Below are 24,322 nucleotides of genomic sequence, written 5' to 3' on the forward strand. Positions count from 1 at the left end.
ATTTATTTAATTTGAATGAAGGCTTGGTATTCTGCCACTCTTCGGCACTAATCAACTCTAATTCAATCCATGAAAGAAAATGTGCTGTACTTGCACAACTTTAAAAGGTGCCAGTATGTATGTGCATCAATGACAACTGTTCCATTAGCAGCTGTTACCACAGAATCTCTCACATAGCTGAGGACAGCTAGTTTCAAGATTCAAGATGTAGAAAGACAAACTACAGTTGTCTTAGGCACAACCGTAATAACAAAAAAACTCCAAGGCTCCAAGACATATAAAGCTAAGGCTTGAAGCCATATAAATGCACTCTTTATCACATAAAAAATATCACTACTGCTCTGACACAGATTTATTTTGAAGGCATAAGTGCACATCAGGCAGAACTTGATCCTTTGGCCAATTATGTTCTTTACAGAAGCCAGATGCAAAGAGTAGCAACACCTAATTGATGCACACAGTGTAGTACAAAACCTTCATTAGAAGCACTCACAGATGCTGTCAATAACAGAAAACCCACAATGTGCCTAGAACAACGAAACCTGCAGTGTGGCTAGCGTGCCAGATACTAACAGCTGTCTTGTTGACTCCACATCCAATAGCTTCACGCACTTCTTGTATACCACAAGGCCAAGCAAAAAGTACAGAAAAAGCTTAACTACAAAGTTAAACCTCATTTTACAAGATGACCACTAATCAGTGTTACACAGCTTCACTGGTACAGATTCTTTAACCTGAGCACGATTAGTATATGGCACATCTAAGCGACTAATGTTTATTGCATGGCAAAGCAGAATGCCCTAAAATGCGACACTGAATAACAGGAGAGCATGTAGGCAGAATTCAACAGCAGCATCAAATGCAGCTTTGCCTCTTGGGATCAAACACAAAGTCCAATAGTGGGTGTGAAATGAAGTAAGCAACAGCCACAAGTAACATCAGAAGCAATGCTTGTGGTAATCCTCTAAGCATTGTTAAAAGGAACTGCCGAGCACTGCCAAGTAGATATGCTTACTGAGGTTAACACTTTCATTCTGAGCTGACATTCCACAGTTGCTGAAAAGTGCAGTGCTTTGCTGCCATAACACGGCCACCTGAAACTGAAGCCAGTCTGAGTTCAAAAAGTGTAGTTGGTAACAGACTTAATGAACTACACTACATCTGGCATACAAGGTGTGTTCTAAAGGTAATGACACTGGCAACAGTGTGCGGACCGATAACGCTGCTGTAGCCCCTTCACATGGCAAGTTAGGCTGGATCGTGCCCAGGAGTCGGCACTAGTTTGTACAGTGGAACCTCGATTATACGACGTTCAGGGGACCGCGCGAAACCGTCGTATAATCCGGGTGTCGTATAATCGAAAATCAAAGAATGCGGCCAGTGGCGCTTGGCCTTGCGCCGAAAACTGTTGACCGGCTTCAAGCCCGCGGCAAGTACGCCAATCAGATTAAAAAAAGGCAAAACCCAGCATTTATTTGAAACAGATTTGCAAAAAAATCTTTATTACCGTTTAAAAAAAAATCGGTAATTTTTTTTTTTTTGCACCTTTGCCCAACCTCGGCGCATCAACTTTCTTTCAAGGGCTGCCACGTCCGGCAGTAGGTCGCCAACATCGTCGCGCGCGCAAGCAAAGCGCCGGATGTTGTCGACGCTCTGCAACACGTCCGCATAACTAGGAATGGGAGCGCAAACCTCTGCATCGTTGTCCACTTCCTCTTCGTCGGAAGTTTTATCGTGGGGCACAAGCATCCATTACTTCCATTACAAAAAGCGCCGTGGACGCCGCTGTCCTCGCTTGGGCGAGCGCGGCCTCGCCAGCTTATCTGTTTTTTCATCAGCGTCGGCTCCTGCGGACGCATCTGGGACGCATCTGTTGCTGCGACCGACGCGCGTCTTATCTTTTCTCTTTATCTTTCCTCTGATCTTTTAACTCTCCTCTCGGCAGCGGTGGTGGCTTGGCTCACGCCAGTAGGCGGGCCCGTGCGCTTTCCTTTTCATCCTTCTCTCAGTCGCAACAACAACACGCAGGCCGCGCCTCCTTGGGACTCCGACTGCACAGGCTCGACGAAAAAGAGAGCAAGTGCACTTGGCGGCCTCGGCAACGCTCTCTTCCGCGCAAAAACGGGGGTGCTTAGATTCGCATGCAGTCTTTTTTTTTTTTTTTCAGAAATTTTTTTCCGAAAATAGGGGGGTGCTTAGAATCGCGAAAATACGGCACATCCCGGCCTGCGTTTGCTGACGACCTTTTTTGACGGACGGTACGAGCCAGCCGTCGTACGAAGCGGGGTCCTTCTAAAATTGCGTCGTATAACCGAGGTTTTTAATGCATTGTCTCTATGGGGGTTTTGCCGGGACCGCACAAATTCGTCGTAAAATGCGGGTCGTCGCATGACCGGGGGACGTATAATCGAGGTTCCACTGTACTTGCTGCAGCTGCTACATGTGTTGAGAGTGCCTGATGTGAAGTCGTGTCTGTCAAGTGAGTTATGAATATGGACCAGCAAAAGTATGAGCAACACTGCTGCATCGAATTTTGCGTGAAGCTTGGCGAAACTGCTTCTATGGCCTATGATAAGTTGAAAAAGGCTTATGGCAAACACTCCATATCGAGGGCACAAGTGTTCAGATGGTACAAGTGTTTTTTAGCATGCCGAGAGGAAGTGGCATGATGAGGCTCGTGCAGGACGACCTTCAGCCTCAAGAATCAATGATAATGTGGAAAGAGTGTTTAAGGCCTTATTATCGACTGACTGTGAGAATGATGAGTCATCAGTTCAATAAATTGAATGTTTTTACTATCTATCAAATCTTAACACAAGATTTGGACAGGAGAAAAGCTGGATATGCAAAGATGGTTCCAAAGAATGTCACGACTGAGCAGAAGAACAATAGAAAAGATGTGTGCCTTGATCGTCTGGAGTGCCTCGAAAGGGAGCCAGTTGACAAAAAAAGGTGATAAAAGGGATAAAAGGTGACAAATCGTGGATTTTTGTGTCCAACCCTGAGACAAAACACCAAAGTTAGGACTGGCATACTAAAAACTCGCCCCATCCACGGAAAGCGAGAATGAGCAAAGCGAAAATTAAATCAATGCTCATTTTTGTTTTTGATAGTTGGGGGATAGTCCACAAAGAATTTGGGCTTTTAAGAAAAGCTCTCAAACTTTTTATTGTGAAGTCTATAAAAGAGTCGAGAAACAGGTGGCACGTGTGAGACCAGGCACTGCATGAACATCGATGCTTCACCACGACATGCACCCTCACACATGGCAATGTCCATATCAGTGATTTTTTGTCAATAAATAGTATTTCTGTGGTTCCTCAGCCTCCTATTGACTGGATCTCAGTCCCTGTGACTTTTTATTCCCCTGGCTCAAAACCCACTTGATAGGGTGTCACTTTGGTACTTTGGATAGTATCCGGAAGAGCGTAATAGATGAGCTGAAACGTATTCCAGCAGGAGCCTTCCAGAACTGCTACGAAGACTGGAAATGTCTTCATCCCTGAGTAAATCCAGTAGGGAACTATTTTGAAGGGGACAACCTTGATATGTAAAAAGAATAAAACTCATGGTTACAAAAAAAATCACTCATTACTTTCCTAGCACACCTCGTAAATTTGCATGTTTCATTGGCACTGCAGGCCAGATATCACCTTGCCAGCTACAAACCTGTGCCCTACCAGGAGACATAAAGGAAAAAATTTCAGCAGGGCAGCAACGAGAGGCATCTCCAATAGTATGTCTGTGCTTGGCCACACATGCAGAACAGGTGGCCATTGTTACGATAGCTAGAACATGCTTGCCATGTTGTCTTCTCCTTGCCAGTTCAGGTGAGACTAATGGTAACAGGTGAAGACAAACCAAGACTAAAATGGTACAAGGTTAGCATATGGGAGGCAACGTGTACTGTAACAAGCATCAATGTAGGTGCATGACAGCTCTGCAATTATAGAACGATCAGCGATGCTTTCAGGCATTCCATAGGTTGCAGCCTGCAACAAAAACGAACCATCAGTGGTATATAAACGCATGTGGCCAAAAATTAAAAAAAATGCACATGGACTTACTTAAAAAAAATGTTAGGTCCAGCATCCAGCAGAGAACATCATGAGAAGTTATCCCTCCAGCAGGTCTGAGGCTCAGCAAGCTATGAGAAGAAAAAAAGAAAAATGATTGGTGTAATGTGAAGAGTCCGGAAGCAGGCAGAGTCGGTAAGAGAACAAAAGCGGGTTGATGACATCGTAGTCGAAATCAAGAGGAAGAAATGGGCTTGGGCAGGGCAACGTAATGCGAAGGCAAGATAACCACTGGTCCTTAAGGCGACGGAGTGGATTCCAAGAGAAGGCAAGCGTGGCAAGGGGCAGCAGAAAGTTAGGTGGGAGGATGAGAATAAAAAGTCTGCGGGAATACACTGGCCACAGCTGGTAAAGGACAGGGTTAATTAAAGAATGGGAGAAGCCTTTGCCCTGCAGTGGGCATAGTCAGGCTGGTGATGAAGATGGTAACCATTAATTAGAAAACACAGTGAGGTAGGCAAAACGCAGTGACTACAGTGAGGCGGCCGTCACTTTAAAATCTAGGCTACAGTGAGGGGGCCCGTCACTTTAAAATCTAGGCTAAAGTGAGCGGGAAATAACAAATTGTTGTAAACATGACGTTTAAGTTAGCTTGCAGTTACACGTAATTATATATTTTTATAGGTTAGGTTAGGTTAGGTCACTACAGTCGTTGGGTTAGGTCTCGCGTCACTACAGTCGTTGGGTCCCGTCACTGTAGTGCAGATTTTAAAGTGAAGGGCCCCCTCACTGTAGCGTAGATTTTAAAGTGACGGGCCCCCTCACTGTAGTCACTGCCTAGGCAAAAATACATCTCTAGAAGCAACTGAAAGGCCTAATATGATGCCACTGGTGATGAGCACAGCTGTTCATCAAGTGGCTATGTGTGTCCTTTAAGCATTTTCTGATGCAGGTGGGCGAACTTCTCAATGCAGCACGAAAACAGGAACAAGCCTTCTTATTTAGTTTCGATTTGATTTGATTCGATTCATGGGGTTTAACATCCCAAAGCGACTCAGGCTATGAGGGACGCTGTAGTGAAGGGCTCCGGAAATTTGGACCACCTGGGGTTCTTTAACATGCACTGACATCGCACAGCACACGGGCCTCTATAATTTCGCCTCCATCAAAATTCGACCACCATGGCCGGAATCTTTTGGGTCAGCAGCAGAGTGCCATAACCACTGAGTCACCACGGCGGCTCTTATTCAGTTTCAATGTACTGAACGAGCAGAGTGCATCTTATGTAAATTCAATTCTTGTGTGCCTCACCATTAAAATGCGCAGCCAGATAAATTAAGAGCCCTATTATAATCAAGCCCACTTAAAATGAACAATGAACCTGGCGGTCATGTGGATTGCATTCATTGTATCCGAAGTTCGTAGTAGACCGGCTTCTTCTAAATTTATAGCCACAAATATGAAGCCCAACGAAACTGGTCTTGATCTCTTACAACTGTTCATTATGCGTGTGGGAACACTGCGCTTTTCAAGCCCTCAAGAGCGATCATACTTTATGTTCCTCGCCAAGGCCGCAACAGTTAGGCTGCATTAAGAACAGGGTACAACTAATCTGCGGAAGGCAGTGATGGGGTAGACGCCGCCTTTTGCTCACACCTATACGGCTGTCCTTGAATGGCCAACTCTTTACTACAGCCTAGTCAATGTGGGTGCTAGGTGTCAATCTGGAAAGCTCTGGTTCTGCAGCACCCTGGGTTCGATATGCCCGACAGAATGCCGCCAGTTCACTGCACCTGTTCCGTCGAATTGCCCAGAAAACAGGTGGTGCATGTTTTAATATGGCTCGAACGTTCGTCCACTCTGTGTTGTAACCTCGGCTCGTTTATCAAGCTCAGTTCCAATGCCTTACCCTAAGAGATTGGGACCGACTGGAAACAGTCGACAGAGAGGCCATACGAGTTATCACTGGCCTTCCTCGCTTGCCCCTATTCACACACTACAAGTGGAAACTCAGCTGAACACGATTGACGAGCTCGTCGCATAGTGCCGTAATGCGCGCAGCCTGATGTTATCAGCAATCCCTGCGGCATCTGCCCTTGCAAATTATTTTGACCCTACTTATACGCTTCTTTACACAACGCCTTTGGAACCTTCTCCTTGGCAGCATCCCCAGGTCCCTGACAACCGACCCCTACGTGTCACGCACACCCATCGTTCATTGAAACAGAGCCTCCTCTACAAGCAGACTCCACAAGTGCCCTTCAAGCTTACGTGGACGCAAGCTCAAAAGATGACATATTGCACACTAGTCTCCTCTGTGCAGCTCTACTTAATGCACGCCACACATGTTCCTACATCACAGAGGCGCCGCTTCCCACTGTGATAGCGGGGCTCGTTGCCATTCGTGACGCCTTGTCTCCTCCTCTATACCAACTCACCACAAGCAGTAGAGGCTCTACGGCGCATAGCCTGTCCCCTGGGCATTGTTGTTGATGTGTGCACTATCGCACAATCGTATCCATGCCCAGTTCGAGCTGTGTGGACTCGACGCAATACACACCGTCTTAGGGAAGCGGACGGTGCATCCCACCCACTGCAAGTGCCTTAATTACCCACTTCCGCTACTGAAACTATCCGCAGAAGATGCTGTCCTGCCTAACAAGGAATTTCTCCGCTGCTCCACATGTGCTTTAATACGACCACATGGATCCAACCTTTCCGGTGAGTTAACTCGCCGTGAGGAGGTGGCGCTGAGGAAAATCCGGGTGGATGCTGCACTGACGCCTGCCATCAGAGTATGCCGGACATCGCAGACCCCACTTCTGAACTGCCCCTTCTGCCCCACTTCTGCTACAGACACAATTTTACATCATTTTTTGTTCACTTGCCCCGCACTTCGGGAGGCACGCAAGCGACACCTCGGCATTCAAGGTTTCCACCCCAGCCGACCACCAGACACTCGAATATGGACTCATGGGCCACAGTACCGGGCCTAGCTGGCATTTGTAGCCATCACCGGTTTGCATATGTATATCAAGCTCACTTATGCCACAGGGCATATTTACGCTATTAAAAAAAAGAAAAATATAACCACTCATGGCAAAAGCATTTATGGCAGCTAGTGGCAGATTGGCATTCTCATCATCATCATCACATTCTCTGAGTTTGGGCAGCACTCGCACTTCGCGCACAATAGCTTCGTCAGTGTATGACTATGCGATGCCTGTGTCATGAACTGCACGAACGAAGCCATCTCAGGCTAAATAATGTCTGGTAATCTGTGCATTAAAAAAAATTCCTACAAATCAATGTGCTTCTAATCACACAGATGTTAAACAATGTTCTCGGTCATTAATTGTCCCATAAAGCACGCTTTACCTAAGTAATTCCTGATGTACTCTGCAGTCAGTCTCTTACTCATTTTCACAGCAACGAACAAAGACGTCCAAATTGGAACATCGCCATCTGGTGCATGAATTGCTATCAGCATGAGCTAGATGATGCACCAAAAATAGGATGTCTGGACCACATGAAAGACACCCATGTCCGATGGCTGGATCTTGCACTTGGCATTCGTTGTCACCATAGCTAAAGAAGGCAACATAGGGCACATTGGAACCTAATCACACAAGAGTTGGAGCTGTATCCTTTTCGCTATGTCATGGTCGAGCTCAACAAGCCAATCAGCGAGAAAATCGCGCCATTAAACATTATGCTTGGTTGCACGCTCGTCGCATGAAAACAAAATGTCAGGCGTAATCGAGGGCTTTGTGCTCAGTCTTTAGTGTATGAAAACGTAGCTCCCAAAGCATTGCAGTGCACGAGGCTTGTCAATGATAAAGAGCCATTGCCGGTCGCTGCCATTCCTCCTCGCACACACTAGGATGTTAATCCAAAAGCTTACCGTGGTTTCCACCAGTGTAGGTGTCACCTTCCGAGGCATGCGCTTTCGATGGCAGCATTTGGGAAAACTTTAGTTTTCTGTGCAATATCGCCTATTTTTACTGCGTTTTTGGGTCCCCCTATACTTTTTGGAGGAGCGTGTCATGGATGCCTGGGGATTTTCTTTGATCTGTGTGCTTACCAGAAGCTTAAGTTTTCCTACTGTGGTGCCTCGCTTATGGCACCCCCTCATTCGTTCAGAGTTACACCGCCACGGTCACTCACTGTATCCGAGACACAGTGCCACAGCTCTAATGCATATAATGACAGTAGCACCACCCTTGTCTGCAATAAGCAAACGTTTGTTATAACTGCGGCCGTTATAAGTGGGCTCGACTGTACGTCAGATCTGATCCATGTTCATGCCACAAAATCCTTGTAGAGAAAGGATACGAAGCATCATCCTGCAATCATACCACGATTTTCAGCTAGCACTTTGAAAAATTTCTAAAAATAGGGAGGTCAAATAGAAAGGAAATATGTTCAGGAACAAACTGTCAGCTGCAGTGGACATCAGTCCACCAAATTCACACCAAACTCCAAATTCTCACTAAACTTTCAACTAGGTAATTCACTTAAACCTTAACCTTATTATCACAGCCTGGAGGTTACCACCAATGGAGATTTGTAGCCACACACAAAATGATGGGTATTTTTTAAACAAAAAAGTCGTTCTCCAATGCCCTTCAGCACAACACAATCTGGGCTCGTATCCCAGCTTGCATGTCTTTTACTAACGTCCCTTTCAGCCAATCAGGAGTCACCAAAAGGGATGTTTGTGAAAGGGCAGCAAGTTGGTATATGGGCCCTTGTGCCATTTTCCACACAAAGCCGAAATGAAGTGCATGAGATACACAGGAAGTTCACTCCAAAGGCAACATCTGCTGATGATAGGTTTCAATGCCTGCAGCCTACAATTTGAACCACCAGTGCTACTGCTCCATGGTGTACCCTTTCTCTGGCTTCGGTGCTTGGTGCAAAAAAAGGATAGCCGTCACCAACGATGTGGCCATCATTTTTGAAAGTGACACAATAAAGAAAGTCTGTGTGTAGCAGTACAAAAGTACAGGCAGTTAGAATTTGCTGCTGTAGACCTTGCAACATGTCACAGGAGGGCATTGCATTGTGCTGCAAATAAGTAAATACTGCTGCTGCTCACCTTTCCACTGCTGGGCAAGCAGGGGGCCTGCATGATGTCTCTTGTGCATGCATGCACATCGGAGACAAACTGGTCTGCCACATTCTCAGCCACATGCAGCAGTGTGGAGCACAGGTGGAAGCCCGAGGGGTGCTGCAGTGGGTTCAGGTTGCAACCACAGAGCGACAGCTTGTCCATGAGCTGGAAGATCTCACACTCACTCGGACCGACGGCCACCACAGCCATGTCTGGGGAGCCCAGCACTTTGATGCCAGGCAGTGTGCGCAGCCTGCACGATCAAACCAAGCAGCTTGGCATGAACAACCATGCACAAGTCGAGGGCCAGAGAAAGCAGCATTACAGAGAGCACTGCAAAAGAAAGCTCTGACCCTTGTTAGCTGTACGGGAGAAGCGCGACAACAGCGGGAAATAGACAAGACAAGCGCTGCAGGAAAAGCGCTGCTATCTCCCGCCTAAAGTTCAGCTTTACCCTTGTTCTCCTTTCCCTTTTGTAAAACTTACTCCCTAATGATCTTGCGCATGGTAGCTATGATCTTGTGGGTGGCCTCAACACAGCCTTCCCAGCCGTAGCACAGCAAAGAAACCCACGTGCAGCCAGCCTCCGACCCTACTCCACTGCCTGGAGGCAGAAAAGGAAATTATTTACCCTAGCATGGCAGTTGGATCACGCACAGCTGCCACAAATGGTCTTAAGATGGAACCACAAGAAAGTTAGCACAAACGACACCAAAAGGAAAAGCCAATTAAGTTCAACTCAAGTTCAAAACATGGCTAAAAATGTGAACACTTGCAGCATCTTCAAGGCGGAACAAGTAGTTCTTCATGCAACAAATGCTGGAAGCAAAAAGTGCAATAAATAATCAAAAAATATCCACCACTACCTCTAACGTCCCAGCCAGGAGCAAAGAGTATGAAGGACTGTCGTAAGTATCAACCTACGCACGTAATTTTGCAGCTTATAGTAATGCTCATGACCATGTGGCTGTATTTATAAGTCATTATTATAGCACCTGCACTATCTTGGTGCTGTCTCGAAAAGGAAAAACAAAGCACTCCCAAATTCTTTTCTTACCCCAAGCGGCAAAACAGTGAAATTGAGGGCTGCAACTCTCCACCGTGGTTCAAGCATTCAGCTCTTGGTAAATCAACTTGCACCTCACCATACTGCCTGCCTTGAAAATGTAGGTGCTACGCAGCACAGAAAAAATGCATAGACATTGCCAAGCTACACAGCTCACAAGCTGCACTCTTTTCTGGAAATTCACAGAGCCATATTTACTTCAATCTAGGTTGGCCTCGATTTTAAGCTGACGCCCAAAAGTTGAAGGCCAAATTAAAAAAAAACTTTTCTCGAGTGTAAGCCACCCGAAAAAACAATTGAGAACAACAAAATTAGGGTGAGTGATTAAAAGGAATGAAAAATAATAGCGCCCAGCTCACACCGCTTAGAGAATTGAGAACAAAGAATAGGTTGGGGCAACCGAAAAGGAAATAAATATAATAAGCCCCTGCCTGCACCACATACGTACAACAGGCTTAACCCAATTCGAAAATAAAAGAATAGGCCCAGAGGCAAATTGTAACTTCACCAACCATAGGTGGAAAAGTAAAAAGAAAAGGGAAAAGCTACTATAGCGACCCACAGCCGAGGGAGCGGGCCCGGAGAGACGCCCCTGATCTCCCCTGGGAAGTAGCGGAAGGGATGGACAAATGGATGGGATGAATGGTTGTAGGGAATGGGTTGGGACAAAGGCTGGGAATGAGGACAGCGAGATTTTTGTTCAGATCCTTCAATTATCTCGACTCCATTGCTGGCCTGCCTGGCCAGGGCAGGGAGAGCATCGAGATTGCCCAATGGTGCGGCCCCACTCACGGGATGCCCAACCGCCCACCAAACGCAGCGGGCTCCGACCGTCGGAGACAGGGGAACCTAACACAGGGTCAGCAGCTACCTGGGGCCCCTCCACGACCCTAGGGGGCTTTTCCGACCAGCCGGCTACTTACCGTCGAGTGCTTTTCGCGGTTTTTCAGACACCGGAAGTATGTGTGATGTGATCCAGCCAGTAGAGGCTTAGGTCGTCAGCCTAACGGCCCCCCGGCCCGAACATGCTTCCGCTCATTCGTCGTTATCGCTGACCTTATCACGTACCCACGCCACCACACGAAAAGGAAAGGAGGTCAAAACTGCAGCAAATGCTCGTGTATGCTGTTATCGGCGTAGGCTACGGATAGTAATGACTACACTGCAGTCTTCTGTTGGCGTTACATGGGGACATCACCTGCGTATTACTTTTTTTCCTTTTTATGCGTTGTCACTGTATTTTATTAATACAACGACAACATGCTCCGATCCAAGCCAACCTAAGAGTTGCACATCATTTAAAAAAACAATTTGCTTAGATTCGAATGGATACAGAAGTAATGACAAAACTCTGAAAAAGGCTAATCAAATAGGTGCAACAACAAGAGGGAAAGAGTAGGCCACTAGAACTTCCCTGGTCTGATCAAACCCATCGAGTAAGCAGTATATGAAAGGCAATTTTGTGCAGTGGCTGCTATTCTGTCTAAATGAAAAAAAGTACAGCATCCATTGCAACTGCATTACACACCAGCCAACTCCTTAAAACCTTCAGACTGATCAGGCTCAATACCAAGAGATTGAGTTTTCCACAGGTAATGTTCTTTCAATGTTTAAATACGGTGGAGAAAAGCTTAACCATTGGCTGCGCAGACTGAGCAAAGCATTAGAAAATTACCTACCTCACAGTACTTCCCAAATCACTTATTTATTTCTTGTGCCCACGATCAGCAAGAGCTTGATTGTGATACGCACAAGTCTTTCGTTCAAGGAAACCCTGACCACATCTAAATGACACAAAAAGGTCAACACTGTTGCCACAACCAGGGTTAGCTAAAGTATAAAGTAACGACCGTGTACATACTAGAGGGTTAGTATGACACACTGTTATTACCGAAAAAGGACTGTGATGCTAAAGTCGTTTTGTTGGTGCATTAAAGCAAATTGCTTCTGATATGTCAAGAGCCATGTCAGACCAAGCAGCCATTTATAAAGGGAAGTCCGAACCAACTGTTCCTTCCTCTAAGAATAATCTTCTGAACTTTATGAATGAACACAACCAAAAAATAATGCAAATAATACCCTTGCCACATGGCACATTTAATGTCATTCCCGTCAAGTGACATTCGTTCAAAACGACATTAGTTTGCTGCCACATGAGAAAATAAAACATCATTTGATGAAACCGACATTAGGTGTTGAATGAGTTTACAGAACACATTCGGTACCTAATGTCTTCGTGCAGGCACATGCGAATGTCTTATGTGTCTTCTTGTGTCTTTCGTCTGGCTCTTGTGCTGAATTGATCCCATCATGATATGGAGACAGATCCTCAGAAAAAATTACGAGGGCACTGAAGTCTGCTTGAGTGAAGAAATGCAAAAGCGTTGCGTTTGCCAGTGCTGCTGCATGTGTCTACTACACCACTTCAGCAATTTCTGGTTATGACATACTACGACACTTTGTCGCAAGCTAGCCTCCAGCTTGACTAAAACATGTAAGCTATATGCAAAGAAGAAATGCTATGACACCACCCAGAATGCTGTACGACGAACGGTTGCTCAAAATATTGGTGACTGTATTCAGGAATACTGTCACCACATTTAGGTCAACCAGTGGTGCCATCGCTGCGATTTCATCTGCACCTGCGATATCTGTTGCTCAAACCAGCGTCGTCGCTTCGGCGGATGCGATTTTGCACTGCACATCTCTTTTCATCATTCCTCCTCCCTCCTGTCTGCACATGGCAGCGACTGTGACTCAGCTCGGGTGTGACGACATCACTTTGCTCACCACTCTCAAAACATTGCAAGTCATCTTGTCACATGACCATAGTGCGACGTCACTATCTCGACACGTGACTTCCAATTTTGCAAGTCATTTTGCCACGTGACATTGGTGTGATGTCGCCACTCAGCGTGACATCACCACATGACACGTGGCTTCCAATTTTTCAAGTCGTCTTGTACGTGACTTTGGTGTGACATCACCACTCGGCGTGATGTCATCCCTTGACACGTGGCTTCCAGTTTTGAAAGTTATCTTGTCATGTGACTTCGTGTGACATCACCACTCTGACATGTGAGTTCCAATTTTTACAAGTCATCTTGTCACATGACTGGCTTTTCCCATTTTTTTTCCTAAATATCATTGTCTACTTACGACACGACATCATTATTCTTCATCACGACAGATCACACCACTCATTAATTTATTACTCAATTACATCACGCTCATGCACAATCATTCATCTTATGTGACGTCGTCGTGCGGACACAATTTGCGGACAGGCTTTGCAGACATTACCTTGACACTGAGCTAAATAATGCTCTCGCATTAATAATTTGGAAGTCTAAAGGATGTAAAAAGAACCCAGAGGCATCAGCGTGGACAGGGATGTTGTACTTTAACCCCAGCTGCAGCAAGGAGGAAAGAAAAGTCAGCATCCCTAAGCGCATTACATGTCAGTCACTTGCTCACGAGCCCAGGTTCCAGCTACCTGAGTGAGTCCAGATTGACATGGCTGCTTGCACATGAGGCACAACTGGACACACCTGTGCACAATCTGTGTCTTAGCCTTTCAATGCCCAATGCTCCCAACTGATGCAGTTGCACCCTATACGTTTCAACAAACATGCCTGGCTCTTTATAGCTTTTCTGCAGCTTCCTGTGAAAACAAAAAAGCTGTGCTGCAAGCAGGTTAAGCCCAACCTGGCTAACTGAATCATTCATTCTGATTTATGACCAGTTAAAACAAACGGAATCATGCTGCTACCAGTAAAGAATTGACTAAAAATCTAGCTGTGCGAGTCATCTATCTTCACCTGGGTACATCGTCAAAGTCATTCTTTGTTGATCTGGTTAACAAAACAATTAGCCCTGCAGATGGGTCTCTCGAGAGACTAAGCTGCGCTGGCATGGCTGCGTTAAATTTTTGCTCTGTCAAGAAAAAAATGCAAGCAAGAATAATATGCTACTGCTGTAAAATACTATAAATTTATGCTTAGTGACACTGACATAGCATACAGTAATACATGGGACAAAAAATTTTACCTTATTCAAGCATGTCATATACACACAAACTTAAACATTACATGCTCAAAGTGTTGTTGTGGTGAGTTGGGTTTAGTGGCGCATAAGCATCTAAGGGTATCATGCACCAAGCTCAGGGTGTAGGGAAATTAATTTCTGTAGAAATTTACTACAAAACGAGCAAAATCGGTGGTGTAAAGAGCCTAAAATATTACTTGCTACAACACTGTAATGCTGGAATAAAAATTTTGGAGATGTTAGTATTAAAACCTTTAAAGAAGGTCAAGTAACCTAAGTGGCAATCCTTGGCTGGGCAAGGATCCTGAGGCTCCCAACCAATCAAGTAAAAACCTCAGCATTCTTCTCGAGAATGAGAAGATGGCTGAGGTGTATAAAAAGTGAAGCAAAGCTCTGGGTCAGAATTTATAGTCTGTCGAGAAAACCTGCGTCTCTTAAAAAGCTAAAAACACACAATATGTCAACAATTGCATTGTCACTTAAAACCAGTGCAGGGTGAAAAGGAATGCGTTCATTGTAAAATTGGGTGAAGTACTTTTTTCTTATTTTTTCAATTTTCACACATGAGAATAAAATGTGATTAATTGTAAGGTCGTCTCCGCATTTTTTGCACACTGGTTTTTCTTGTTTTGCAAGCAGGAAGCTGTGTGTAATGTGTGTGTGTCCAATGCACAGACGGCATAAAATTACTTTGATAAAACGTTCCTGGTGCCCGCAGGTCTTCCATTCACCAAGGAAAGGTTTTACTAAATGTAGCTTGTTGTTATCTTCATTGTCCCATGAGGCCTGCCATTTTCCTCTAAGTTTATTTTTACAAGTTTCATGCAGTCTTTATAAGGTATATCTACTTGTTTTATTTGTACATTACGAGCACGTGCGGCACATGCGTCAGCGCTCTCATTCCCTGATTCCCACGTGACTAGGGACCCAGCAAAACTTTATTATAAGTCTTTGTGTGTCTGCTTTAATCATGTTATGTATTATGTCTCCTATTATGGGCTGAACTGCATTTCTGGAGTTTAGTGCTGTAATTACGCTGAGCGAGTCGGTGTAGATGACACTATTTTGTATATTTTTCGTGACTATTTCTTTAACTGCGACAGCAATGGCGTAACTTTCTGCTGTGAAAACTGATGCGCACTCAGGTAGCCTAACTATTTTTTCTTCTTTCCCCTGTATTACTGCACTCCCAACATAGTGTGCGGTTCTAGAGCCATCTGTGTAAAAATCTATGTAATTCTCGTACTTTTCTTTCAATGCCAAAAACTCCTGCAATATATATTCTTGTGGACTTTGCTTTTGTGGATGTGCGTCAACGTAAGGTCACATACTGAGGGAAAGCTGTACCAAAGTGGCAGTGGGCAGGGTCTCAGGGCAATATTGGGCAGTCTGTTCAGTATACCTAATTCTTCTCATTTTTCTTCAAAACGGAGGAGTAGCGGTCTGATTGCTTGGGGTTTGTTGTTAAACAGTTGTCTGGATTGGCATTTTGTAACTATGGGGTAGCATAGATGATTTGGTTGTGAACGGGTTTTTAGTACATATGCGGACGTCAGCATGGCTCGTCTATTTGTAAGGGAGGGTTCATTTACTTCGACAGAGAGACTGTTTATGGGGGATGTCCTGTAAGCACCAGTTGAGAGGCGTAAACCAAGGCTATGCACAGGGTTCAGTCGTTTTAAGTATGATGGTCTCGCAGACCCATATACGATGCACCCGTAATCTAGGCGGGATCGTACTAGAGCACAACAAATGTGCGAAAGGCATGCCCTGTCGGACCCCAATCGTTTACGTGAAAGCACCTTTAGGACATTTAAGGATCGGGAAGCTTTCTTTTTCAGGTTGTTAATGTGTGGAAAGAATGTGAGCTTTTATCAAAAATTATACCTAGGAATTTGTGCTGTTCATTTACCGGTAATTTTGTTTCCCTTAGGTGGAGGGTGGGATTGTGCTGTAGGCCTCGTTTGAGAGAGAACATGACGGCCAGTTTTTTGAGGAGAGAACTGGAATCCGTTCCTGTCTGCCAATGCTGCTAGTTTATTTATTGTCAATTGTACTTGTCTCTCGCATGTTGATATGTTGGTTGATGTGCAGGCGATCTGGAGATCGTCAACATAAAATGAGTACATAACTGATTTTGGGATTATTTGGGCTAACGAATTCATTTTTACGACAAAGAGTGTAGTGCTTAAAATGCACCCCTGTGGTACTCCATTCTCCTGAACAAACTTCTTTGAGATGGTTAAGCCAAGGCGTACGTGAAAGGAACGATTGGATAGGAAGTCCTTTATGCAGTTCAACATCCTTCCTCGGATGCCAAGCTCTGCTAAATCGCGGAGGATACCGAAATTCCAAGTGGTGTCAAATGCCTTTTCGAGGTCGAAGAAGACAGCGAGACAGTGTTGTTTGTGTATGAAAGCCTCTCGAACAGTATCTTCGAGGCGAACTAAGTGGTCTGTTGAGGAGCATGCCTTTTTAAAACCACACTGATGGATATCAAGGAGTTCCCGAGATTCAAGCACGAAGGTTAACCGGATATTTAATACACTTTCAAAAGACTTGGCGAGGCAGCTGGTAAGAGCTATTGGTCGATAACTGCCAGGGGATGTTGGCTGCTTACCAGGTTTCAGGAATGGCACTATAATTGCTTTTTTCCAAGCTTCCGGAATTTTTCCTAGTGTCCAAATTTTGTTGAAAAATTTCAAAAGTGCTTCTATAGAAGGTGGTGAAAAATGTGGTAGCATTTCGTAGTGTATTTCATCGGGGCCTGGGGCAGTCTGTTTGCCGGCAGATAAAACTGTTTATTTCCTGGATTGTGATTAATCTATTGAAAGGCTCAGTTGTGCAACCAGTTGTTGGAAGTCTATTTTTCTCAGCTGTGTTTTTGTATCTTAAAAATGATTCTGTGTAGTGCGTGGAACTGGAAACACGTGAGAGATATTCACCCAGGATGTCTGCTTGCTCTTCTATACTTGTTTGTGTATCAGGGGTTGTAAGAAAAGGAATTGTAAAAGGGGAGAAGTCGCCATTTAATTTACGAACTTGCTCCCACATTTTTTTGCTTGTGATTGAACTGCTTATGGATGATATGTAATTTTTCCAAGAAGCTTTATCGGCATTGCGATGGACACGCCGTGCATTAGCTCTCGCCTTTTTGAAGTTTATAAGGCTCTCGTGTGTGGGGTATCTTCTAAAAATTCCCAGGCTTTATTTTGCACCTTCTTCGCTTCTCTACATTCCTTGCCATACCACACCTTGTGGTTGTGTCGAACCACCCCAGAGGACTGAGGGACAGCCAGGCGTGCCGCAGAAATTATGCAGGATGTAATCAATTTATTTAGTTCATCTACATTAAGGTGATCCGCAAATAATTTTTCTAGAGAGGACTTTTCCTGAAACAGCTCCCAATCCGCTATGTGAAGTTTCCAGTGACGTGGTTTGCTTGGTATGATTGATGGTGATGACGACAAGCTGATTACTACTGGCAGATGATCACTTCCGTAGGGGTTGTCAAGGACATCCCATTTCAAATCCATAAAAACAGACGGTGAACTAAAAGACAAGTCTATACAGCTCATTTTTCCCGAGCTTGGAGAACAGTATGTGTTTTTGCCTGTATTGAGCAGGTTGAGATTATTTGATAGAATAAAATCTTCTAAAATACGACCCCTAGTATCTGCTTGTGTGCTTCCCCAAAAACCAGAGTGAGCATTAAAATCACCGACTACCAGATATGGCTCTGGTAGCTGTTCTAAAAGTGTTTCTAAGTCCTGCAGTGTTACTGATAGATGTGGCTGTAGATATACCGAGCATGTGGTGATTGTTTTAAAATGGAGGATGGTGACTGCAACAGCTTCATATTTGGTTTCAATCTTGACTTCATGGGTTGCAACACCACTCTACACAATAATGGCAACAACTCCTGAGAGTATTTGCTTGCTCTCGGTCGCATCGAAATACTTGATACTTCTTTAGGATAATCTGGTGTTTGGGACCTAAGTTTGTCTCCTGTAGGCATAAAGCCACAGGGGAAAGTGTGTTTAGAAGTTCTTTTATGTCAAAATGATTATTTAGTATTCCACAGCAGTTCCAATGTAAAAGGAACACCATGTTTGATTATTTTTGGGAGTATAGTAAAGAAGTTACGATAGAGGATTTGGGGGTGCCATTACTGGGCTCTTGTCTTTTTTTTTCGCTAAAGCAAGCTGCGCCGCCGCTGAAGCGGGGGGCGAGTGTTGCGTTGTGTCCATCGCCTCGCTAGAGGCTCTGGAGGCCCGCGGAGAACCCACGGGTGCGCGGTTTGCAGGCCTCTCCCGACTGGGGGAAGCCTTGCGGGCAGCCGACTGAGGGGCCGGCGGGCCCTTTTTGAAAGGTGGCAGGGCAGCCTTGGCTGCGCCTGCCGGGGACGGGGAAGGCCCTGCCTCAGGCTTTGCCTGGACGTTGGCCGGAGACCGGTGTGGTGTACCGCCCCTGCGCACCACATCAGCAAAATTTGTTCCTGCAGTGAAGAAGAATGTGTTGATGTTGTGTGACAGTCGAGTACGAGCTTCTTTGAATGAAATATTTTCTTTTGTTTTGAGGGTAATTATTTCTTTTTCAGTTTTCCATCTTGGGCAGGACCTTGAGTAGGCAGGATGATCTCCTTCACAGTTTGCACAGCACAGAGCTGCGGCTTCACAGTTTTCAGAAACATGTTCATGTGATGTGCATTTTGCGCAGGTTTGTCGACCACGGCAACTCAGCGACCCATGGCCATATCGCTGGCAGTTGAAACATCTTGTCGGGTTTGGGACATAGTGTGGGACTTTGATCTTCAGGTAACCTACTTCAATGTACTCGGGGAGTGTGCTCAAGTTGACAGTGAGGACGAGATGTTTGGTTGGTATTTCTTTGTTGTCTTTCCTGATTTTGATACGAAAGACATTTGTGACATTTGGTCTTTGAGACCCTCGAGCATTTCATCTTCGGTGAGGTCGCGAAAGTCAAATTCGGATATCACTCCACGGACAGTGGTTAAGGATCGGTGTGCAGTTATTGTAACAGGGATGTCTCCTATTGAAACTATGCTGGACAGTTTGGAGTGCTGATTGCTGTCTTTAATTTCTAGAAGCAGGTCACCGCTGGGCATTTTTGTCAACTTGTAGCCCGTGCTCAAAGCATCGGTCAGACTTTTGGACACCATGAGTGGCGACAATATTCTGGCAGTTTTTTGTTTCGCTGTGGGTGACGTGGTATTTGGGGAAAGTTTGTTTCGTTTTTCGGAAGCACTGGGCTGTGAGGGTCTTTGGTCCACACTCTTTTTGGAGTGTGATCATTACTTGAAGTAAGGGAAGCCATAAAATGTGTGTGTTTCGGCCACGATGCCAGCCACCCACCATGGAGTCCAATGAGGGGACGGGACAGGAATTTGCTATGAAGTCCTGCCCACACCAGCTGTACACCTCAACTATAACCAAATACGACGCAACTCAGGGTAGTTGGCCACACAAGGTTAACCCTAGCCACCAGGAAAAGCGGAAAAACTAAGAAGTGAACAGAAGACAGGAGAGTTGTAAGAAAGAGATAGGAAAGTGAAAGATAGAGGGGAGGATAGGAAAAGGCCACTGTCGATTTCCCCCGGTCGGGTCAGGCCGGAGGTGCCGTCTACAGGAAGCTGGGGCCAAAGTGGTGTGTTGCCTCTGCCAAGGGGCCTTAAAGGTCCAAACGCTCGGCATTGGCTCAACCACCAGGATCCCCTTTTCCCCGGACACGGCGATGCCATGCACGGCTAAGCGCGGATGCTCGGGTCCGTGGTGACGCGCTGCTCACCATCATCCCCCTGCGGGGATGTCCCTGCGGATGGTCGGGAAACCCCGTGGTGTCGCCACTCACACATGCTCAAAGCATCAGTTTCACAGCTCTAACAGTGAAAATAAAGTAATCACTACATGTACAAACTCACTTGTACACCTAAATATCAACTCTTAGATTCCCCTAGCACTTTTCTGACATTACAGCAGGGGGTGACAGAATACCAAAGGCAAAAGAAAATGCAGGTGTAGAATATAGAATGCATGATTAATATACATAAAGAAAAATGAGTGCCTTTTCAGGTAAGCAGCAAAAGATATCTGAACAAACTGAGACCGAAACTGCAGCAGACGAATCAAGGTATCGAGCAGAAAGCAGAGCTCATGAACCCAGCATAAAGCATCTCCTCATTAAATACCATGCAACACATGACATACGTTGAAAAGAGTTTGGCACTAGTACCTTCTCAATATGTAACAATAAAACTGCACAAAATGACAGAAAATGAAATAAGTCAATGCCTCTGCTCATAGTTCTTAAGCATGGAGAACGGTTGACATACTGCAGCCGAATTTCATAAAAACATGTAGTCATATCTCATTAATATTGGCACTTTGGTTTGTGAGCGAAACTGTCCATATAGAGAGTCATCTGTAATAACAAATCATGAAAAAGAACAAAAAGTATTCAAAAAACAAAACTTGATGACTGTGGACTGCTTCTGTACATAGTGGTGGGCAACAAGGTGTAAATCGGGAAATCGTGGTGATGGTGCCTCTTGGTGTGACGAAGTATATCCTACTGCGACTATTCGCATCTCAAGAACTCTGGATTCACTCTGCTGATGGCGAATTTTTTTTTTAGCAGCCATTAAAGAAAAGTGGCAAATGGTAAGGTGCATCAGCCAAGCACCCTGCCACCCACCCACCCACTGACGGACACGCACACACACACACACTGACTACCTCTTTTTGGAAGAGCCATTCCGACTGCAATGACATGGCCATTTTGAGGTGTTCAGCAACATGGTCGGCTTTTTTTTAATGAAATTACTAATTTTTCTGAGCAGTACTTACATTCAACTTGCATAAAGTACAAGTTACATTATAAAGGATACATTAAAGGATGCATAAAGGATACATTATGCCCAATTTGTCATTTTTATGATTTGAACCATGCAATCCCTAAGGCAGTTCTGTCTTTGCAGAACGGTCTTCCACAAGGTATGGTGCTGTTACCAAAAGCACAGGAACAAGACTACTTCTCAGCGAAGCACTGACTGCCCTGCAAAACTGCGTATCAAAATAAAAAAATTGAATCGGAATACGATGAAGAATGACTGGTTCCTCTGCAGGGAAGTCCCGCTGCCTATTGTGATTAGGTTGATTTCAAGAAACAATCATAGTACAGAGTCAGCTGATTCAGTGATAATGCTTCGCACAAGCCCCGAAACAAAGGCCACATGTCATTCTTATTTTGAAGCTGGCATGACGCCCCTCAGGCCATATACCACCACGAGAGCCTCCTCGCTGCGCAGTCAGATGGGCCACAACTTCTTGCAAGGGGGATGAACCCAACTGAAAGGGCCGGGTGCAACTTCCATGCACACTGGCAGACCGCCAAGTATGGACCATGCGGGAGTCCACTGGCCAAACGGCAGGAAAAGATGCCACAACATGCAGCCCAAGGCATGGAGTAGCGGCAGTAGCTCTCTGCCGGCATGCTGCGATCGCTTTACTGCCGACAGAATTGTGGAAACTAACTCTACCTTAATATGCACTGAGATTATGATATTTAGAGTGTACTGGTGGCAGGATTACACTTCTTATATTAGGCAGTGGCAAGCTCCAAAGCACCATGCGCTGCGGCTCCAATGAAATGCACACTACGTCTAGCAATGCCCAGCAAGTGGTGTGCTACTAGCACACTGGTGGATGGCACTTTGCTGCAAGAAGCCTGCCGCTAGAGTAAGTGCAACGTATTCTTCTCTTTAGGTTACAGAAAAGCTCATCTCTTGCCATTTTTTATACAAAGCACCATCAATATATCAAACATTTCGTAAGGCCCCTCAAGTACGATATATCCGGGTTCGACAGTTGTTGTAGTTGTAGTCACAATAGTGGTAGCAGTAGTAGTAGTAGCAGCAGTAGTAGCAGCAGTAGTAGTAGTAGTAGTAGTAGTAGTAGTAGTAGTAGTAGTAGTAGTAGTAGTAGTAGTAGTAGTAGTAGTAGTTTGGTTTAGTTCATGGGGTTTAACACCCCAAAGCAACTTAGGCTATAAGGGGTGCCGTAGTAAAGAGGTCCAAATAATTTCAACCATCTGGGGTTCCTTTACCTGCACTGACATTGCATAGTACATGGGTGTTTAACATTTTGCCTCCATTGAAATGCGACTGCCGTGGCCGAGATGGTACCTGCGTCTCTCGGGTCTGCAGCCAAGCACCATTACCACTGAGTTACCCAGGCAGCTAAGTAGTAGTAGTAGTACTAGTAGAAATCTGCAAGCTAAGTCAAGACAAAGAAGAAGGAAGAAATAAGAGGAGGAGAAGAAATCGAAAGACATCATGGTTCTCGCCAAATGTTTCAAATAATCTGCAGCCTAGTTTGGCCAGGATTTTTCACATACATGTGTGCCATGAGTCATGAGCACTGTGGTAGCAGCCATGCCTCCAAGGCAAAGCTCTGATCTAACATCATTTCTCCTACAACCAAGAGAGATGCCTTTCGCAATGATAGTTGACAACATTGTCTCGCAACTGATCACATTCTCCTGCCATCAATACTGAGTATCTCAAAAGTGTGACTCCTGACTGTGATGCACATCTGGCTAAACTTTCAATCATGCCTAGCATATGCCAGAGTGATAAAAAATAGTTGCCACAGAAAGGAAACAGCAAATATGTTCACTTCAAAATGCCGAATGTTCATTGGTTGTAACAGAACAAGTGCCATGTGAATTCTCACACCAAAAATCATAGTATCTATGTTGCTGCATTTGTGCCTCCTGAGCGACCATTCTGCATGTTCTGACTGTGCAGGAACAGATGTCTGCACCAGCAGTAATGCAGATGAGTGCTAGGCGACACTCGTGGCCATACCCATTGTGCATCATGCTCAGAGCCTGGAGTCAGCTCAAGAACTCATCTTTGTTGACTCGACAGCTTCGTGCGACACTGCAAGAAGCACAGTTACAGTGCTGCTGGCAGCCCCAAAAACTGGTGCAGTGCCAATGGCTGTGCTCATACACAGTTCACAGAACAAGGAGGGCTACGTTTAGAAACAGAGAGGTAAGAGTTTCTGAACTAATTCAGGAACAGGAAACTAGCAACAGTATTTAACGGTTATGTTGCTTATTTTCAAGGAAAATCAAATCACGTAACCAGTATCTGACATACTGTTGTTGGTACTGAGGTGCTTGCGCACTATTGTTGGACGTGACGTGCTTGCTTCCAGATGTTTAGAAGCCATGCTCTTACATGAACTTACTTTGTTTTCAACAACTTTAGTTTCTTAACATCAGTTTTCCCTCTGAAGCTGGTATTCGAAAGGACAAGTCTCACAATATCAAAGCGCATACACACCATGCCCACCTTACTTGTGCATAGCTAAACTTCACATAGGGGCAACATTATTACTTGACACATGGTTAAGCTTTTACTACGCATGAGCACAAAAGCATGGTAATGTTCTAAATGTTAAACTTAATAGCTTGCATTTGCTGCATTACCTGATGAAAATAACTGGCCAAACGCCCTTAACAAAGCAAGTACACAGGCACTTCACTTGCCTGCAGCACCCGCGGATGTCAACTCTTGTTGCAGGCCCCTGCTGTATTCATGTCCAATTCTTCTCAGCCTAAGAAGGATGCCCTGTGTGACACCTGGCCCTCGGCACAACAGCTGTAGCGACATGTTCACATCCTGCAGGTGGAGTAGAGGTGGATCACGTCTTCACTTAACAAGGTGGGCAAAAATGACCGACGACACTTCATGGCAGCCTTCCAAAGGGTACCGCTAACTTGTTGTTCAATGAGAACCACATCAAAAATGGACCAAATGCTCTGTGTGAAAATCTGAATGACAGAAGGACTACTTCTAAGCTGTCATACAGTTTGGGTACTACTGATGACACTGACAGGAAAACCTATAGAAGATTAAGGTCTTCTGTCTGTGTTAGCATGGTTCTCAAACAATATGAATGCTTGCCAACTTTTCCAGGTTTCCATTTTTTCTGCACTACATCTGAGCCTAATGAGCTGAAGAATAAATTTTGGGGGAGAAATTTATGC

General features: G+C 45.1%; 1 protein-coding gene and 1 pseudogene across 16 annotated transcripts in view; one reads left to right on the forward strand and one right to left on the reverse strand.

The window, feature by feature from the left end:
• Positions 1 to 323: 323 nt before the first annotated feature.
• Positions 324 to 24,322, reverse strand: part of LOC149357301 (sphingosine-1-phosphate lyase-like) — a 42,041-nt gene continuing 18,042 nt past the window's right edge. For 6 of the 16 annotated variants that reach the window (XM_089584517.1, XM_089584505.1, XM_089584512.1 and 3 more), the window contains 4 exons: positions 9,318 to 9,385; positions 9,118 to 9,249; positions 4,068 to 4,147; positions 324 to 3,992 (listed from right to left, as the gene is read on the reverse strand). In XM_089584517.1, coding sequence (XP_089440643.1) covers positions 4,106 to 4,147; positions 9,118 to 9,249; positions 9,318 to 9,385 — 242 coding nt within the window. In that variant the 3' untranslated portion in view covers positions 324 to 3,992; positions 4,068 to 4,105. Of the gene's footprint in view, positions 3,993 to 4,067; positions 4,148 to 9,117; positions 9,386 to 23,821; positions 23,955 to 24,322 lie in introns of all 16 variants that reach the window. The other 10 variants (XM_089584511.1, XM_089584510.1, XM_089584507.1 and 7 more) reach the window with 2 other exon arrangements.
• Positions 21,466 to 23,311, forward strand: LOC149357302 (uncharacterized; annotated as a pseudogene).

The sequence above is a fragment of the Amblyomma mixtum genome, chromosome 3 (assembly GCF_055824585.1).
Source record: "Amblyomma mixtum isolate Tamu chromosome 3, ASM5582458v1, whole genome shotgun sequence".
Lineage (NCBI taxonomy): Eukaryota > Metazoa > Arthropoda > Arachnida > Ixodida > Ixodidae > Amblyomma > Amblyomma mixtum.